At 43.8% G+C, this 20,565-nt stretch overlaps 1 protein-coding gene across 1 annotated transcript in view; it reads right to left on the bottom strand.

The window, feature by feature from the left end:
• Positions 1–20,565, bottom strand: part of LOC309392425 (major facilitator superfamily domain-containing protein 8-like) — a 38,491-nt gene that overhangs the window by 11,228 nt on the left and 6,698 nt on the right. Inside the window, exons 2-7 of the mRNA XM_081953631.1 lie at positions 14,244–14,429; positions 13,112–13,174; positions 10,852–10,971; positions 6,497–6,576; positions 4,145–4,463; positions 2,356–2,429 (exon numbers count right to left, since the gene is read on the bottom strand). Of these exons, the coding sequence (XP_081809757.1) occupies positions 2,356–2,429; positions 4,145–4,463; positions 6,497–6,576; positions 10,852–10,971; positions 13,112–13,174; positions 14,244–14,429 (842 nt within the window). The remainder of the gene's footprint in view (positions 1–2,355; positions 2,430–4,144; positions 4,464–6,496; positions 6,577–10,851; positions 10,972–13,111; positions 13,175–14,243; positions 14,430–20,565) is intronic.

Raw genomic sequence — 20,565 nt, 5'->3', positions numbered from 1 at the left:
TTTTACTTTATTTTATTTTTTAAATTTATTTTACTTTTTTACTTTATTTTACTTTATTTTACTTTTTTACTTTATTTTACTTTTTTACTTTATTTTACTTTTTTACTTTATTTTACTTTATTGCACATCGTACAATGCAGTGGTGGGTTCCAGATCCCATTGCAACCAGTACGGTGCAACGGGGCCCGGCGTCCACCACATGAACGGGCGCAGCGCACGCATGCGTACTTACTATCTGCGACGCCTCTGCGATGCTCCAGCTGCTCAGCGGAGCATCATGCAGGCGCCGTACTCTCCATGCACGGAAGCCCCAAAGAGCTCAAATACAGGTAAGGAGCTAGGGTGGGGGGGTGGGCCCACCGGAGCACCGTACCGGAACGGTACCCGGTGCTCCCGGCAGGCACCGGTACACCTGTACCGAGGCTTACCGGTCGTAACCCATCACTGGTACAATGAAATTAAATGCCATCTTCAGTGTACATTATAAGTATAAAAATAAAAACACATACATCCTTTACATGCTATATAATTGAAAGTGAAAACTCGATATTGCATTAATATTGCGCTATACCGTAGAATTCAAGATAGTTACTGCTCTGGGAGATAAGCTGTTTTTCAGCCTATTTGTCTTTGTTTTTATTATCCTGTACCGTCCACCAGATGGTAATAATTTAAAAAAAAAGGGGGGGGGATGTCCAGGATGAGATGGGTCTTTAAGAATGTTTGGAACTTTCTTAAGGCAGCGGGAGCTATCAAGCTCTTCCAAAGAGGGGAGAGGGGCAACCCATGATCCTCTGGGCAATGTTGTTGACCCTCTGGAGTGCTGCCCTATCTGCCACTGTGCAATTGGCAAACCATACACAGGTGCAGTAAGTTAAAATACTCCCTATGGTGCAGCAATAGGAGGTCACCAGCAGTTTTTCAACAGGGTTGCTGTTGTGGGGGTGGGGGGGAAGGGGGAGGAGAAAGAATAAATTGGAAAGATTGGAAAGGAGATTCGAGATAAGGGGTGTCCAACCTTGACAACTTTGAGATGTGTGGACTTCAATTCCCAGAATTCCTTAGCCACCGTGGCAGGCTGGGGAATTCTGGGAATTGAAGTCCACAAGTCTTAAAAACAGCCAAGAATGGCTGGCCAGGGAATTCTGGACTAGATCTTCCAGTCCAGCGTTTTTCAAACATGGCAGCCTTAGGGAACAGGTGTGGACTTCAACTCCCAGAATTCCCCATCTTAACAATTGCCAAGTTTGAAACACACTGATGTAGTTCCAACCTCCTGCTTAATGCAGGAATGCTTAAATATTTGTTCTGCGAACACAAAAATCAGGATTAGTCAACCTACAGTAGTGCCAAAATTATGGAAAATAAAATAAAAGTGGCTAATAACATCACTTTTTTGCAGTAGTACCATAAAAGTATGAATCAATGGAAAGATAATTTAACCAAGAACGTAATGCAAAAACTTGTACTTCTATATAAATAAATATATATTGAGCGAAGTGGTGGGTTCCGGATCCCGTCACAACCGGTACGCTGCGCACAGAGCCTGGCATCCTAGTAGGGCATGCGCGCTGCATACGCATGCCACTGCCCTGCGACACCCAGCTGCTCGGCGGCGGTCACACGGGCGCCACATAAGTGTGCGCGTGTGTGCAACTGGCCCGTTTGCTTCAAAAACCGGTAAGGAACGTGGGCGGGAGGGTGGTCCAAATGAGCCACCGTACCGATATGGTGACTGCTGCTCCCAGCTATCAACGGTATGGCCGTATTGGGCTGTAGCGCCCAGAACCCACCACTGATTTGGCGACTACATGCACAGCAAACTAGATAGCCAGGCAAACAGGAACACTGTGAGGTAAATCAACATGGCAGGAACATTGTGAGGTAAATTACAGAGCATAACCAGGGGGGGGGGGGGAAAGGCGGGAAAAAAGGAGAAACTCTCCCTCCACACCCACAGCAACCAATCACAGCACAGATTGCCTCATACAGGAGGCAACAATCTACATCCAGAGCTGTGGTAGTGCAATGGTTAGAATGCAGTATTGCAGGCTGCTCACTGTCAGGAGTTCAATCCTGACCAGCTCAAGGTTGGCTCAACCTTCCATTCTTCCGAGTTCAGTAAAATGAGGAGCCAAATTGTCGGGAGCAAGCTGCTGACTGTGTAAACCACTTACAGAGGGCGGACTGTGAAGCAGTATATAAATCTAAGGGCTATTGCTAGAACGATGCATTCTCGCTCACAATCTCTCCATTGTAGCCACTCAATTTAAATATCTTAGCATTAAGTCTTCCACTTTCTGCTTCAGAGCTCCCAAATGAGCCCAGGGGCGATGCCCAACTAGGCCTACCTACCTCCAACGCCGTTTGATTGAAGAGAGTAATGAACTGGGCAGTGAGGAGAACCACCACTTCCTCCCGCAAATATTCTGAAATGAAAAGATAACCCCCATCAAGCCTGGAAGAGCCTCATCGAGGCCGAGGAGGCAGGAAACCCTTTTTACTCTGGGGGAGTGAAAAAGAAATGAAGGATTAATCATAAAACCATCCCTCTGGGTCAGGGGTGTCCAAACTTGGGAACTTTAAGACTTGTGGACTTCAACTCCCAGAATTCCCCAGCCAGCATGGCTGGCTGGGGAATTCTGGGAGTTGAAGTCCACAAGTCTTAAAGTTCCCAAGTTTGGACACCCCTGCTCTGGGTCTTTCTCTGAGAGCTCTACTTGGCAAAGTTCCAGGTTGGATTCACACAACCCTCTGAATCAGGCTAACAAAAGACCCGGGTTATGAACGGTAGCCAAAACGTTCTTCCACATTGGCACCGACTTTCAGTCATTACATCGCTCTGCGTGCTATAAGCATGCCGAGTTTTTCATCTTGGTTAGCTATCTGGTTTACGTTGTGGTATTTTACCGAATCTAACGTTTCAACGTAGAATTAAGGAGAAATTTCCTAACGGTGAGAACAATCAACTCGGTGGAACATCTCGTTTTCGGAATTTGTGGTTCCCCGTCACTGGAGGTTTTCAAGAAGAAACTGGACTGGTCTGAAATGGTATATGGCAGCGATGGCGAACCTTTTTTTGGCTCGCGTGCCACAAGTGGGGGGAGCACAGGGGGGGTCACGTGCGGTGTGCCACACCCATAATGCAATGCGCGATACCCTCAGTGCGCATGCGTGCACAACGCGTGACCCCCCCATTTTTACATGCTTTTTTCACCCTCCCCAGGCTCCAGAGGCTTTATAGTAGCCTGGGGAGGGCGAAAAGAGCCTCCCCCGCCCCCCAGAGGCCCTCCGAAGGCTTCAGGGAAGCCTCTGGATGGTCCCTGAAGCCTCCGGAGGGCCTCAGGGGGGGCGGGGGACACTCTTTTCGCCCTCCCAGGGCTCCTATAAAGCCTCTGGAGCCTGGGGAGGGTGGAAAATGGCTTTTAAAAAGGTGAACTTAGCTGGCCAGCTGATAGGACAGCGCCTCACGTGCCCTGACAAATGGCTCCGCGTGCCACCTGTGGCACGCGTGCCATAGGTTCGCCATCACTGGTATAGACTCTCCCGCTGGTGCAGGGAGTTGGATTGGATGACCTTCAAGTCCCCTTCCTGTGTTATTCTATGTTCTATACCAGCTATGGGTAACCTTTTCGTTGTTGTGTGCCAAAAGCATCCATAATGCAATGTGTGTGCGACACCCCCCCTATGCACTCTGCCCCAGCACATATGCAACCCTCTGTGTGCGCCTTGCCCCCTGCACATGTGTGTGTGACCCCGCCCTGCTCCCCCCACTCCCCCCATGCAAGAACACATGACTCCCATGCTCCCCCTTCCCCCGCGCATGTGTGTGTGAGCCCATTCTCCAAAGCACTCGAAGGCAGGACAAGAAGCAATGGATGGAAACTTATCACAGAGAGAGATACATGTTAGAACTAAAAGCAGTCATTTCTTGAAAATGAGAAAATATTAATCCGTGGAACAGCTTGCCTTGAAAAGTTGTGGTGCTCCATCACTGGAGGTTTCTAAGAACAGATTGGACAACCATTGGCTTGAAAAGGGGGTTGGACTAGAAGACCTCCAAGGTCCCTTCCAAACATTATTCTCTGTTCTACGTTCTAAAAAGGGACCACGTGAAGCCTGGGCAACTATGACATCACCTCACCTTTTACAGAGCTAAATTGATGGAAGGGGTTCTTGTCTTCTTCAGCCAATTCGTCATCTGCCGAGTGTCCATTGGGCACATATCGACATTCGTCACCGAGGGAAGATTGTGGCAGCGCCACGGGAGTGCTGCCATAGCAGCTCCCTCTCGTGGCCTCTTCTTGGCCGGCCTCATGCCCTATCAGGGGCTTCTGCTCCTCTTCCAAGGCATCCTGCTGAGCCCTTGTGACGCTCCTTGCGGTGTGAGTCGGTGGCTGTATGTCGTAGTACATCGTCATCACAATAATTTGAAGCAGAATCCACACCAGGCACATGAAGAGCTGCCGTCAGAGAGGGGAGAAGAATAGAAAGCACTTTTGCGTAACGCAGAATTGTGTTGCAGGGAATTAAAAAGAAGCCCAGGAATAACCAGAATTTTTTTTTATTCCATTTCATTAAAAAGGTATCCAATGCTGAAATTTTAAGACAGCCATGAAGGATTTTTATAACAAATGACGTTAAATAAATATTTGATTAACCTAGAGCTAGACTGAGGTCTCCATGAACCCAAGTGGAGGGGGGAGGCTTGTTTCTGCCTAGACTTGCATTGAATGATGATAGGACTCTAAAATCTGGCTCTTAAAAAGAGCCCTCAATTCCATGGGCATGCTTTTGAGCAGGTTTTTAATGATGATTATTTAACATTTGGATTTGAATTCATTTCGACGTTACTGTCATTGTTCTTATGGTGAAGTGAGAGAAGAAACATACTTGGAAAAATGTGAATTACTGCAGTTTCATCTAATGGTCAAGACTTCGAGGCCATCAACGGGAGACGGTGAGTTCTAATTCCACCTTAGCCATGAAAACCAGCTGGGTGACTTTGGGCCAATCACTAGAAGACCGTGAGTTCTAATCCTGCTTTAGGCATGAAAGTCAGCTGGATGACTTTGACCCAATCACCAGGAGGTGGTGAATTCTAATTCCGCCTTAGCCAGGAAAGCCATGCTGGTTGACTGTGGGCCAGTCGCTCTCAGCCCAAGTCACCTCACAGGGCTGTTGTTGTGGGGAAAATAGGAAGCGGAAGATGTGTTGGATAAATGCACCGCCTTGATTTATTTGTAAACATAATAAAGGTGGGATATAAACCAATAAATAAGCCAATGAGATGATCAAGGGGCCGAGGAATGTTTCATTTTTCACTATACAACTCTCTCCCCAGTACAGAGAGTCCTTAACTTACTATCACAACTGAGACCACCAGAATTTCTGTTGTTAGGAAAATGTTGGACCAGTTTTGTACCTAATCTTGTTAATATTTTAACATTAACAGGAGCCGTGGTGGCGCAGTGGTTAGAGTGCAGTACTGCAGGCTACTTCTGTGGACTGCCGGCTGCCAGCAATTTGGCAGTTCGATTCTGACCGGCTCAAGGTTGACTCAGCCTTCCATTCTTCTGAAGTCAGTAAAATGAAGACCCAGACGATTGGGGGCAAATAGGCTGACTCTGTAAACCGCTTAGAGAGGGCTCTAAAAGCACTGTGAAGTGGTATATAAAGCTAAGTGCTATTGCTATTTGTGACATTAATTGCAAGCCAATCCAGAGTCATTTTGTGGAGTGACACGGGCAACATATATACATTTAATAAATAAATAGTACCAACAAGATTGGCAAAAATGTACCCAACACTGAAACCGATATGTTGGAAATGTAAAAAAGAACAAGGTACCTACTGCCACATGTGGTGGACTTGCCCGGAATCGCAAAAATATTGGAAAAGAATCTGGAAGTGGGCACAAGAAATTACGGGGGAACAAATAAAGTATAAACCCGAAACCTTTTTACTAGGAATAATTAAAGGGAACTACACAAAAAAAATTAAATATCTACTAACACATATATTAACTATAGCTAGAATTGTCTTTGCCCAATGCTGGAAGCAAAATAATACACCGCCAGACGAATTAGTGATAAAAAAAACCTTGGAGTGCACAGAGATGGACAAACTAACTCAAAAATTAAAGGACAAAGAAGAATCGGAATACTACGAAATTTGGAATAAGTGGTATGGATGGTTGGATAATAAGAAAAACAATTAAGCCGAAAACAATATACATAAATAAACATAGAACTGTATATAAAAGTAGGTAAATATGTTAAATATCATAAAAATGTATAGATAAGATGACATAAGGATTGTAATATATGGTAAAGAGAGGAAAACATACATAGATACGACGATGTAACATTGTACAAACTGTTGATATAAAGATTGTAACATGTGATAAAAGGACAAAAACAATAAAAAAAATTATTACAGTAAAAAAAAAAAAAATAGTGCTCCCCCCAAAAAAAGAGAAATTCTTGCAACTTACCCCAGGGGATGTAAACTTATTGACCACGAAGGGCCCCAGATGGAAATTGCAGAGGCGAAGGAAAAGGTTACATGCTGGCCCTGAAAGCAAATATGACAGAAGAGGAGTCTGAATAAGGTATGCAGGTTACCTGCCAGGACATTAGCATCTTCTGCAATGACCTTCCTTCAACCGCCCCGAGTCCCTTCGGGGAGAGGGGGCGGTCTAGAAATCAAATCAAATCAATAAATAAATAAATAACCTCCAAGCCACCCAGAGTGGCTAGGTAGAAATTTAATCAATCAATCAATTTTCCTTTTCCCATTAGATGGCAGCTACAAGAAAAAAGCCACTAGAATTATAAAAATAAGTTCTAGAAGTATAACTTTGTAAAAGGACATTTAAGACCATCAAGTGCAACAAAATTGTAATTATTTGGAAGTGCACTAAAAGCATTCTTCCTATTTGAACCTGCAACATCTAGGTATTTTCTGCTGTGTGTGCTCTTGAGGTAATCCTCACGGTGCCCAACTTAGGAGACAGAGGTCTTATTTCTACCAGCATCACCCCATTTTCCTCCTTGTTCTGACACTCCAGGGAGTCATCGACTTACAAATATTCATTTAGCGACGGTCTGAAATTACAACAGCACTGAAAAAAGTGGATTGAGGTCGTTTCTCACACTTCCAACCATTGCAGACCATGGCTAAATGAGTATTTTGTGACCAGCAAAATCGACGGGGAAGTCAAGATTCGCTTTACAACCGTCTTACTAACTTAGCGGCAGTGATTCACTTAACTGCAGCAAGAAAGGTCGTAAAGCGGGGTGAAGCTCGAAACAACAGTCTCACTTATCAACAGAAATGTTGGGCTGAACTGTGATCGTAAGATGAAGATACCTGGACCTAAAGGACAGCCCACGGATGCTTAACATCTCTTAGGCTTAGTTCGTTGTCATCATGAAGGAAAATCCAGGAAATACAATACAATACAAGAGCAGAGTTGGAAGGGACCTTGGAGGTCTTCTAGTCCAACCCCCTGCCTAGGCAGGAAACCCTATACCGTTTCAGACAAATGGCTATCCAACATCTTCTTAAAGACTTCCAGTGTTGGGGCATTCACAACTTCTGGAGGCAAGTTGTTCCACTGATTAATTGTTCTCACTGTCAGGAAAGTTCTCCTCAGTTCTAAGTTGCTTCTCTCCTTGATTAGTTTCCACCCATTGCTTCTTGTTCTGTCCTCAGGTGCCTTGGAGAATAGCTTGACTCCCTCTTCTTTGTGGCAACCCCTGAGATATTGGAAGACTGCTATCATGTCTCCCCTAGTCCTTCTTTCTATTAAACTAGACATACCCAGTTCCTGCAACCGTTCTTCATATGTTTTAGTCTCCAGTCCCCTAATCATCTTTGTTGCTCTTCTCTGGACTCTTTCTAGAGTCTCAACATCTTTTTTACATCGTGGCGATGTATGACAAAGGTGTACAGAAATGCATGACAAAGGTGTACAGAATAGGGACTGGCAATGGGGAGAATTTCACGCTTTTTTGGTTACAGGTGAAAACCATTATTTAGCTCTGACAAAAGATCCTGAGCCCCCAAAATTATGTAGGAAGATCAGGAAACTTGTGTCAACCCTGAAGCTGACCTGACAGAGGCCATTTTTTTAGGTTTCCTTGTAGATGTCAACCCTGACAGTTGCCACACTGGAGCTGAGGGATGGAGTGGGGATAGAGATAGCTGGGGTTTGTAGCCAAAACAAAATGCTTTCTCCTGGGAACCAAGGACATTGCCGCAGGTGGTTGAAGAGAGGAGGAGTGAAGTTACCAGGCAACTGGACAACACCTTAATTGGGCCACATGACTGATTGTTTGGGGAAGGGGGAAATCTTTTACTCTTAATTTGATGAAAACCGTGGGAGCCTTCAGAGGTAGTTTTCAGCAGCCTGTGCCAATATGATATCTCCAAATAAAACTGTTCTTTGAGGAATTCACCTGCCTCGGAGTTCTGTTTGCTGTGGGTGTACGTATTACTTGGAATGCTAACAACTTGTGGTACTCCCAATGTAAAAGATTAAAGATTTCCCCTGTCTGGTCGTTTCTGATGCTTTACTTTACTTTACTTTATTTCAAACTTTTATACCGCCCCCTCTCCCAAAAGGGACTAGGGGCGGTGTACAGTCAGATTAAAACACATAAATACATGGGAATAAATACAAACATAAATAAATACTAAATACTTAAAAGAGGAGGCTGTAAAAACTGTACTTAAAGTAAAGCAATTAAAACAATGTTTAAAATAACCCCTAAAAATACCCAATTAAAAATATCTGCCAGGAGGTAGGATAAGACTATGAATGGGCCATTTGATTTTGATTTGATTTGATTAAATTTATAAACCGCTCCCTCTCCCCGAAGGGACTCGGGGCGGTGTACAGTCAAAAGTTAAAACACCATATATATACATAGAGGAGGCATCAAAAACCTGTAAAACGGGTTACATAAAAAACTGTACAATCATAATAAAATTAAAGCCACATTAAAACTACCCCAGAATTTAAAATAACTGCCAGGAGGATTGAAGAATAAAACTATAATTGGGCCAGGCTGATGGATGCAACCTAGGGTTTTATTCAACTAGGGTTTTATTCAACAGCTGGGCAGCTAGAGGTTCCTCAACTTGTTCTAGAACTTCCAAGCAATTTCGAACTTATAAATAATTCATTCCAGTTGCTATTTCTGCTGCTCTCTTCAAAATTAAAGAAAAATGTTTGTGTTTTCATTGAAACAGCAGCTACTCAGCACATGTGCTTGCTTAAAAGGCAGTTCTGAAGTTCCGACGTTAGAGAAGCTTATCTTCTAAAACTGGCATTTTTCATGCCAATTTTAACTTCATCCACAAACTGCCTTGGTTGAATAAAATCCAGGGCTGGTAAAGGGCCTACCTACCCTATCTTCTATATTTTTATTTATTTTTATTTTCTCCTTCCAGAAATCCTCTCAGAGGATGTAAAGGCGGCCAGTGACAAAATACAGATAGTCCTTGTCTTACGATAAAGATCGAGCCCAAAATTGCTGTTGGTTCCTCTTTAAGAGAAAGATTTGCGAAGTGAGTTTTGCCCCCATTTTACGACCTTTCTTGCCTCAGTTGTTCAGTGAATCACTGAACACAATTGTTAGCAATAGTGCTTAGACTTATATAACGCTTCATAGTGCTTTACAGCCCCTCTCTAAGCAGTTTACAGAGTCAGCATATTTGCCCCCAATAATCTGGGTCCTCATTTTACCCACCTCGGAAGGATCACCTTGAGCCTGGTGAGATTTGAACTGCCAAATTGTAGACAGCCAACAGGCAGAAGAAATAGCCTGCAGTACTGCAATATAATACAATACAATAGCAGAGTTGGAAGGGACTTTGGAGGTCTTCTAGTCCAACCTCCTGCCTAGGCAGGAAACCTTATACCATTTCAGACAAATGGCTATCCAACATCTTCTTAAAGACTTCCAGTGTTGGGGCATTCACAACTTCTGGAGGCAACTTCTGTTCCACTGATTAATTGTTCTAACTGTCAGGAAGTTTCTCCTCAGTTCTAGGTTGCTTCTCTCCTTGATTAGTTTCCACCCATTGTTTCTTGTTCTACCCTCAGGTGCCTTGGAGAATAGCTTGACTCCCTCTTGTTTATGGCAACCCCTGAGATATTGGAACACTGCTATCATGTCTCCCCTAGTCCTTCTTTCTATTAAACTAGACATACCCAGTTCCTGCAACCGTTCTTCATATGTTTTAGTCTCCAGTCCCCTAATCCTCTTTGTTGCTCTTCTCTGCACTCTTTCTAGAATCTCCACATCTTTTCTACATTGTGGCGACCAAAACTGAATGCCGTATTCCAAGTGTGGCCTTACCAAGGCCTTATAAAGTGGTATAAACAGTTCACGTGATCTTGATTCTCTCCCTCTGTTGATGCAGCCTAGAACTGTGTTGGCTTTTTTGGCAGCTGCTGCACACGGCTGGCTCCTATTTGAATGGTTCTCCACTAGGACTCTAAGATCCCTCTCACAGTTACTCTTGTGAGTTACTACTGCATTCTAACCACTGCGCCACTACAGCTGTTAAGTGGCTTCTCCATTGACTTTGCACCAAAGGTGAACACATGACCCTGCAGCCGTCATAAATATGAATCAGTTGCCCAATGTCTGGATTTTGATCACATGACCATGGGGATGCTGCAAGGGTTGTACGTGTGAAAAACACTCGTAACCCGCTTTTTCCAGTGCCGTTGTAACTTTGAAGGGTCGCTAAATGAAAAGTTGAAGGTCTACCTGTACTGCAACGCAAACCAACACAGAATGGGGAGGGGCTGTTGAAAGCAGACGTCCTTACCAATAAGCAGCCCAACCTGGCGGCACGCCATGACGGCCGCAAAGACCTTGGACCTCTCCTGCGAAGTGGTCGAACGGGTGAGGTAGCCGAAGATGGAGGCCCCTGCTCCAGTCCCCACACCTGTAGTGGAGAGACAGAAAAGTCCGTTGGAGAAGGAAAGAATGGTAAATTAAGCACATCTTCGCTCATCCACCCACCCACCCAAAGCACGTTATCCAATTTATCCCTCCCTGTCTGACACCTTGACACCGAAGACTGAAAATCAGGCTTGTCAGATGCTACTGTTGTGGCCCCGCCAACAGTCAACAGAGCTGGCCGCAGAGTCTGATAGTGAGGAGGTTGGGGAGGAGCATGGGCCAGTCCTGGAGGCTGGGGAAGGCTCGGGCAGGAGCTCTGCATCGGAAGCAGAGGTGGGGCCAAGGCCATCTGGCAGTTCTCAGTTGCCTTCGGAGAAAGACATCAGTGAGGCAGAGGAACAGCTGGAGCCTGTTCCCAGTGTGCGCATGCGCAGAGCTGCCAGAAGAGAAGAACAGCTCAGAAACCAGTCGACTTGGGAGTAAAGTCACAGGTGGACGGTGAATGGCCCCTCCCAAAGGAAATAAAAGAGGAGCGAAAGGGGAGTGGGCTTTTGCAGGAAACAATTCGTTCGTTCATTCATTTCGGGAGTGTGAAGATCTATACTACCACATGTGGTGGACTTGTATTGAAGCTAAAAGATACTGGACTAAAATCCACATGTGGTTGGAGAAAATGATACATAAACACATAGACCTCAAACCAGAGATCTTTTTACTGGGAATCATACCAGAAATTTACAACAAAGACTTAAAATATTTGATTCTAAACGTTTTAACAGCAGCTAGAATCGCATTTGCAAAAAACTGGAAAAACGAAATGATAGCAAAACAGGAAGAAGTTATTCGAAAGATAATGGAGTGCGCTGAAATGAGCAAATTGACATTTGAAATTAGAGAACAAGAAGACGAGCAATTTTATAAGATATGGGATTTGTTTTATCAGTGGCTGGGGAAAAAAAACCTGGACATGAAAAATGTTTTATCTATGTTTTAATTGAAGGAGAAAAGTGAGAATATAATAATGTTGTTAAATAGACTAATAATGATACAATGTTTTAATTGAAGGAGAAAAGCAAAACATAATAATCTTGTTAGACTAACAATAATACAATGAAACACTGACATATATATGAATAATTTAGAATTTTTTGTTATAAAATGAAGGATAAAGATAATAAATGAACCAATGTACATTTGATAGAAGATTGGTAATATAATATATAACTCTAAGTGCATACCATAAAGATACCCTGTTGAAAGCAGTGAAAGATATACAAACATAAACACTAGGTAAATTCTTTTATATTGTAAAAATATTTAAAATGAGATAATGATTGCATAAAGGTATGTTGTTGTTAAGCAGACAATCAAGAATGTAAGAGAATTAAGCTTATTGAAAAGAAAGAAATATTAATCGTAATTGAACATATGCTGCACAATGAAAGTGAGGTTTTTGGCTATATTGGATGGAAAAACTGGGATTGTATATGTAATTGAAAATACGGATGTAAAAGCACTTGTAACCAAACAACATGCTATATGTAATGGATGAAATTTTTTTTAATGTTGTCTTTTATGTTCAAAAATAAAAAAAAAACTTTTTCGTGTGGCTGTTGATAAAAATAGGATTGCCAACATGGTCACCAATGTCCAATGATGAATATGGCACCTTCAAGATTTGTCCAGCTAATATCTGGTTGGCTGGGCAAGATATTTTCTTCCGATGCAGTTCTCTTTGTTAAATTTAAAACAAAGGTAACAAGAGCAAGTGTAATACATTTCAAATATTACAAAACCAGCTAAAAACTACACATCCAAAATATAATTGAAGCCTGTAACTGTGCAATACTCTTGACGCTCGGACATTTTAATTTTTTGGAATTTGTACAGTACACACGGAAGTAAAGACTAACCAAATAAGCTAGCTTGGCCCAACAGGCCAAGTTGCAAATCAAGGTTAGAACAGCACGTTAATGTTTTTGCTAGGCCTTTTACCTAAGAGATTTAGTAAGCTGTGTGGAAAGAGGAGGAAAGAAGAGAAAGGCTGATAGAGTTGGAGAAACTTAAGCCCCCAGATTAAGGAAAAAGGGAAGAAAATTCTCTTATTTGTACCTCAAAGCTCAATTAGTTGAGTTGGGTTGAGTTGAGTTAGACTCAGAAAGGTGATCCTCTCCGGTCCTTACCTGCTACTAGTCGGCTGCTGAGAAGCATCCATTTGGAACCGCCAATGAAGTACATGAAGTTTCCTGAAAACAAAGACGACGATAAGAAAGACTAGAAGAAGTATGGCTTGGTGGAGCTCAGCCATACGTCACAGGACCAGAGCCCACCTGGCTGCCCACGATGCCACCAAGGTTGACGGCACCCCATTCTAAATCATTCATGGACAGCATGATGCTGGTTGGGGTTTTGTGCACAGCAGATCAGCTCTCTCACTATGATCGGGGGAGCAAGTGGATTATGGGTAGATGTGTCTCCTAAACCTGGAAGAAGTGACGGACGGACTCTCTATTGCAGTGGTTCTCAACCTGTCGGTCGGGACCCCTTTGGGGGTCGAACGACCCTTTCACAGCGGTCGTCTAAGACCATCGGAAAACACATATTTTCGATGGTCTTAGGAACCGAGACACCGATTTTATGATTGGGGGTCACCACAACATGAGGAACTGTATTAAAGGGTCGTGGCATTGGGAAGGTTAAGAACCACTGCTCTACTGGAATAAAATTCCAGTGGAACAATATATCATTTGTCTGAAACGGTATAGGGTTTCCTGCCTAGGCAGGGGGTTGGACTAGAAGACCTCCAAGGTCCCTTCCAACTCTACTATTGTATTGTATTGTATTGTATTGTATTGTATTGTATTGTATTGTATTGTATTGTATTGTATCGTATCGTATCTATGGAGACTGTGGGTTCTCCATTCCTGGGGGCTTCCAAAAGGAGATGAACAGTCACCTCTCAAGGATGGTTTTGCTGGTGTTCCTGCACATTGCAGAAGGATGGACTGGATGATAAACTTCGCACCTGTGGATTGGCTTATTCAACACTAGACTGATGGGAGGGGTTTCTAACTGCCTTAACCTACGTGAATTGCACAGGGGATCCTCAGATCCTGCTTCCTTTGTCTTGCTATCTCTTTCCTTCCATAAAAGGCTCCTTTCGAAATGCTAATTGTTTCAAGAGTTCTACTTTCTTGATCGTGAGAGGAGAGACAGGCCCCTACAAAGGCACCTTGGGGGTCTGAAGGGATAGAAGATGGCAAATTATCTTGTAAGGGCGAACTGTGCCAACCTCCCCCGGCTGCATCCACTCACCTACTATCTGAAACAAGTTGGCAAACATGATGCTCCCCTTGGTTCGATGGGTGCGATCGGACCAGTATCCAAAGAAGGGACCTGTGATTAATCCAGCAAAGCTAAAGGCAGAGAGAGCCAGGCCCAAGTAGTACGGTTCAGCATTAAGCTTTTGCAGATAGGCCCAAATGGTTGGCAGGATCACAGCTGGGCATGGAGAAAGGAGGAAGGAGAGAGACACAAAAGTTAAGAAACGTGTCTAAATAAGTGTGCATCAGAAGATGCCCCCCTATAGCCAAAATTACAGGAGATCTTCGACTTTCCGTTGCGAAGCAAGACAGTTGTTAAGCGGCTATTGCCCCATTTTATGATCTTTCCTGCCGCAGCTGTTAAGTGAATCACTGCACTTATTAAATTAGTTAACATCGTCGGTAAGTGAATCTGGCTTTCCCGTTGACCTTGGTCGGAAGGCCACACAAAAGGGGACCGTGTGATTCTCAGGACACTGCAACCGTCATAAGTACATGCCAGTTGCCAAGAACCTGGATATTGATCACGTGACCATAGGGATGCTGCAAAGGTCATTAAGTGTGGAAAAACAGTCACAGGTCACTAAGCAAATCGAGGATTATCATCTTGAATGAAGCAGATTCCCACCAAGCATAGGTTTCTGGTCGTATGCCCCAGCCATTTCCTTTTTCGTTTTGAAATCTCTGCTTTTCTTTACTGGCTGGATGGCAAGTTCAACTCTGCTAAATTCAAGCTTTGGATTTGCAAAACCTTTGATCCGAGCGATGCGGCTACTGTGGTTAACCACGTTTCTTATGAACTCTGAAACCAAGCTGGGTGACTCCTTTGAAGCTCTGTTGGCTGGGATTATACGAAAGGCTAAACCCAAACCAAAAAGAACACCCCATTACAGCTTAATGCCAACGTCTTAAGCAGGGAGTCTTATCTTGCTTGTTTTCCCTTTAAAAAAAAAAAAGCCCCCTCATTTCTCTTGCGAATAATGTGGTTGTGGAGAAACCACAACTAAGAGGGAGGGGAACCCTTGGAACAAAACTGAGGATTTATGCATACATCTGCCTGGGAAGTACTTATATTTAAATGCAGTACAAGATGTTCTCCCCACAAGGGCCACCCTGTAGATTAAGTCGGACTGAGACATAGGCAGTCCTCGACTTACAATCTTTCAGTAACTGTTTAAACCAGGGGAGTCCAACCACGGCAAACTTTAAGACGTGTCGACTTCAACTCCCAGAGTTCCTCAACCAGCTTTGCTGGGCCCCAAAAGCAAGTGACTTTATGGATATTTTAAGTCAGGGGTGTCCAAACTTGGCAACTTTAAGACTTGTGGACTACAACTCCCAGAATTCTTAAAGTTGCCAGGTTTGGACACCCCTGCCTTAGGGAAAGACCTCCACAGCCCAAAGGCACATCGGAGAAGGTCCTCCCTTGTGTGCTAGAGAGTCCAACTTCTGGCAGCAGAGATTCAGAGAGAATTCTGGGAGTTGAAGTCCACAAGTCTTAAAGTTGCCAAGTTTGGACACCCCTGTTTTAAGTTATTCAGGATATCCTGAGAGCCTACATTAAAATCCTAAAGCCTAAAATCCTATATCTTAAACATTCTTGAGATATTGTTGCATTCTAACCACACACACACACACACACAAAAGGAATTCTGGCAACTTTTATGATTTTCAAAAATCTGCTTTCTGGAGATAGGGGGAGTCCTCGGCTTACAACTACGATGGAGCCCACAATATTCCACTGCTAAGCAAGACAGGTCAGTGAGGTTTGCCCCAATCTATGACCTTTCTTGTCACAGTTGTCCAGGGAGTCACTGCAGTTATTAAGCTAGGTCAATCTGGCTTCCCCATTGACTTTGCTTGTCAGAAGGTCACAAATGACCACTGCAACCGTCATAAGTATGAACCCTCTGCCAAGTGTCTGAATTTTGATCGCATGATCATAGGGCTGCTGCAAAGGTCATAACTCTGAAAAACGATTGTAACTCACTTTTTTGGATGCCACTGAAACTTGGAACAGTCAGTAACTGAACTGTTGTAAGTCAAAGGGCCCTATCTAATAAAATGAAATTCAAGGGTGAAAAGAGTCAGGTTCTACATTTAGGCAAGAAAAACGAAATGCACAGGTACAGTATAGGTGGTACCTTACTCAATAGTAGTAATTGTGAAAGGGATCTTGGAGTCCTAGTGGACAACCATTTAAATAGGAGCCAGCCGAGAGCAGCAGCTGCCAAAAAAGCCAACACAGTTCTAGGCTGCATCAACAGAGGGAGAGAATCAAGATCCCGTGAAGTGTTAATACCACTTTATAATGCTTTGGTAAGGCCACACTTGGAATACGGCATTCAGTTCTGGTCGCCACGATGTAGAAAAGATGTGAAGACTCTAGAAAGAGTGCAGAGAAGAGCAACAAAGGTAATTAGGGGACTGGAGACTAAAATATATGAAGAACGGTTGCAGGAACTGGGTATGTCTAGTTGAATGAAAAGAAGGACTAGGGGAGACATGATAGCAGTCTTCCAATATCTCAGGGGTTGCCACAAAGAAGAGGGAGTCAAACTATTCTCCAAGGCACCCGAGGGTAGAACAAGAAGCAATGGGTGGAAACTAATCAAGGAGAGAATCAACCTAGAACTAAGGAGAAATTTCCTGACAGTGAGAACAATTAATCAGTGGAACAGCTTGCCTCCAAAAGTTGTGAATGCCCCAACACTGGAAGTCTTTAAGAAGATGTTGGATAGCCATTTGTCTGAAGTGGTATAGGGCAGCGATGGCGAACCTTTTTTGGCTCGCGTGCCATAAGTGGGGGAGAGCACAGGGGGGGGGTCGTGTGCAGGCATGCTGCACTCATAATGCAATGCGTGACCCCCTCAGCGCGAAGGCGCGCACTACAGGCGCGATCCCCCCATTTTTGCATGCTTTTTTCGCCCTCCCCAAGCTCCAGAGGCCTTATATGAGCATGGGGAGGGCAAAAACAGCCTCCCCCCCTGGAAGCCCTCCGGAGGCTTCAGGGACCTTCAGGAGGCTTCCCTGAACCTTCCGGAGCAGTCAAAAAGAACCTCTGAGCAAACAGGAAGTCCGTTCCCAAACCTCTGGTTTGCCCCTAGGGCTGTTTTTTTTGCGCTCCGGAGGCTTCAGGGAAGCTCATGAAGCCTCCGGGGGGCCTCCGGGGGGCTGGGGAGGCTCTTTTCGCCCTCCCCAGGCTCCTATAAAGCCTCTGGAGCCTGGGGAGGGCAAAAAATGGCTTTAAAAAAGGGTGAACTCAGCTGACCAGCGCGCACATGCGCGCTGGCCAGCTAACAGGGCAGTGCCTCGTGTGCCCTGACAAATGGCTCCGTGTGCCACCTGTGGCACGCGTGCCATAGGTTTGCCATCACTGGTATAGGGTTTCCTGCCTAGGCAGGGGGTTGGACTAGAAGATCTCCAAGGTCCCTTCCAACTCTGCTATTGTATTGCATTGTATTGCAGTACTGCAGGCTATTTCTTCTGCCTGTTGGCTGCCTACAATTTGGCAGTTCAAATCTCACCAGGCTCAAGGTTGACTCAGCCTTCCATCCTTCTGAGTTGGGTAAAAGGAGGATCCAGATTATTGGAGGCGAATATGCTGACTCTGTAAACTGCTTAGAGGGGGCTGTAAAGGAGACTGTGAAGCGGTATATAAAGTCTAAGCGCTATTGCTAACAATTGTGTTCAGTGATTCACTGAACAACTGAGGCAAGAAAGGTTTTAAAATGTTGGCAAAACTCACTTCACAAATCTTTCTCTTAAAGGAGGAACCAACAGCAATTTTGGGCTCGATCTTTATTGTAAGACAAGGACTATCTGTATTTTGTCACTGGCCTTCTTTACATCTCCTGAGAGGATTCCAGCTGGCTGGCATGCATGTGCAGGAGGTTTTCGGCACTGCCACACGCATGAAAGGATCACACTCCGGAAAAGCGAACCTCTTGGTTGTCACGCACCCGACAATCAGCTGACTGGCACGCATGCACACACTGGTTTTCGGCAGTGCCGTGCACACGAAGGACAGCTGATCATCAAGCGCATATGCGCGCCAGAAACCCGGAAGACAAATAGGCAAGGCGGCGTATCCCAAGTGCCATAGGTTCACCATCATGGAGGTATATTGTTTACCAGTTTGCTTCCGGGCAATCGATGATGAATTGTTCTCACTCTCTCCTTAGTTCTAGGATGCTTCTCTCTTTGTTGTTTTGCTAATTCTTTGGCATTTGTTTATTGTTTTCTGAGTCTTTGGCAGGATGTCATTTGCCCTATTCTAAAATCAAGACCAAGGAAGAGATACTTCCAAATAGGTTAACATTTTACCTGCAGGTGAAAAATCCTAAAATTACAGAGGCAACTGCCAGACTATAGCTATAAAAACAAGGTCCTTAGTAACACGAATAAATTGGAGTTTAAAGCCTTTTCTGTAATATTTATTAAATTACTACTGATAACCTGGCATTGCCCTGGTATTTATTTATAGGGGGAAAACATCCGGACCAAACGCAATTTCTAATGTTGGATTTTCCCCCTTACCAGAGGGAGCCCCCTTGTGGAGTACTGTGAAGCTATTACCATGGCAAGTCCACTGCGCTGTACAGTAGAAGCCATTTTACGGCACAACAGGATGTATCTTAACAGAACACACACCCTGAGGGATTTTAGGGGTGTCTTACTTCCACAATATTTTTTTTTCCAGAGAGTAAGTCACCTGTGTACCAAGTTTGGTTGAAATTGCTCAAGGCATTGTCGTTTTTATATAGAGGGATTTTATTTGGTAAATAAAATGCCAAAGTTTAGATTGTATTTACAACTTTCTATTTGGACCCTGTGGCCATAAATTAATTACATATATGCATATGTATATGCATATGCACATATACATGTCTATGTCTATTTATATGTATATAAACCTTGCTCCCTTCCTTCATTCTGCAATGGCCAATGATTTATTACACATTAGATATACAAAGCAGTTCTTGATTTCTGACTGGTGGGTCAGGTGTCATCACTTTTGCAAGTACTAACAGAAAGAGAGAGAGAAAGACGAAACCTTTTTTCTATCCACTCTCTCTGCTCCATTTACAATTTAAGAAGGGCGGATCCTCCTCTCCCTCCCACTTCCGTTTGCTTCTCTCTCAGCTAATTAGCCTGAGTGACTTTCATAGATTATTTATTTCTCATATGTGTCTCTCACCTTCTCTCACCTTCCTTCCATTATGGCATACTTAGTTTTTCCTGCCAATCCAGATCCTAGAGATGATGACAAACCCCAAATTCCTCACCTTCTCGTGTTCAACACAGCCCACTGGCCATCAAGCCAGAAGCTACACTTAACCCAGACCGTTTCTATTCCTGTAAGATTTAGGCCAGGATCAAATTCATAGATATATTTTACTGCAGGCTGTGGTGGGGTGTGTCTCAAATTAACACCCTTCAAATAAGCATCCAAAGATTAAGAAATTGCCTGGAAAAAACTCAAGGTCAGCTGATAAGTTAATGACAGTTTAATTTATTAAATCCTACCTTTTCGGAGACCAAAATCTACCAAATTTACAAAGGAGGTCTACCTAATTCTATGCTTATGATAACAAACCTAGTTAGATGCACAACTGACTCTTTGTGATCCAAATCTAATACTTAACATCCGTACTGGCTGTCTGAAGAGCAAGCCTCAGAACGCTAGGCAGCAAACTTAATTTAAATTTAAACAAACTTAGTTTAAATTAAGAGTCATTGACTGAGATGGATGGCTATAGAAACTGAACGAGCAAATTAAGGCGTGTGCATCCACATTACTTGAAAACATGGTTTCATGAATAAATCACTACTGGTTGAGTACACATTCACAATTCACTGTCCCATAACTCTTGTTTTATGTCCGCCCTTCCAGATGAAGCAGTCAGGAAACATGACTAGGTGAGCTAATTCTACTTCACTGTAAGACCACGTTAACTTAATCTTGCAAATCGGAGGGTATAAATCTCCAATCGCCATTTTCAAGCACCTGAACAATTAGGGACTGTCCTTCCTAAGTTTCTTCCTCACGACCGTTGAGTCACTGAGGGCACCTACCTCTCTTATCTGATTGTTTCCTAGGCACTATCTCTTCCCTTCATTCCTCAAGATCATTTCCACATCTCATTACAGTAGATAAGGTGGGATGCCCTGAGTTCACACCATGATTGATTGATTGACTTGCCAAACAAATCTTATTTCATTCTTTGACAAAGTGACTAAATTAGTGGCAGGGGACAAGCGAAATGCAGCTGACACAGTATACTTGGATTTCAGTAAGGCAGTTGACAAAG

This window comes from Natrix helvetica (assembly GCF_964273705.1).
Source record: "Natrix helvetica genome assembly, chromosome: 5".
NCBI lineage: Eukaryota > Metazoa > Chordata > Lepidosauria > Squamata > Natricidae > Natrix > Natrix helvetica.
This window is presented reverse-complemented; position numbering and strand designations above follow the sequence as displayed.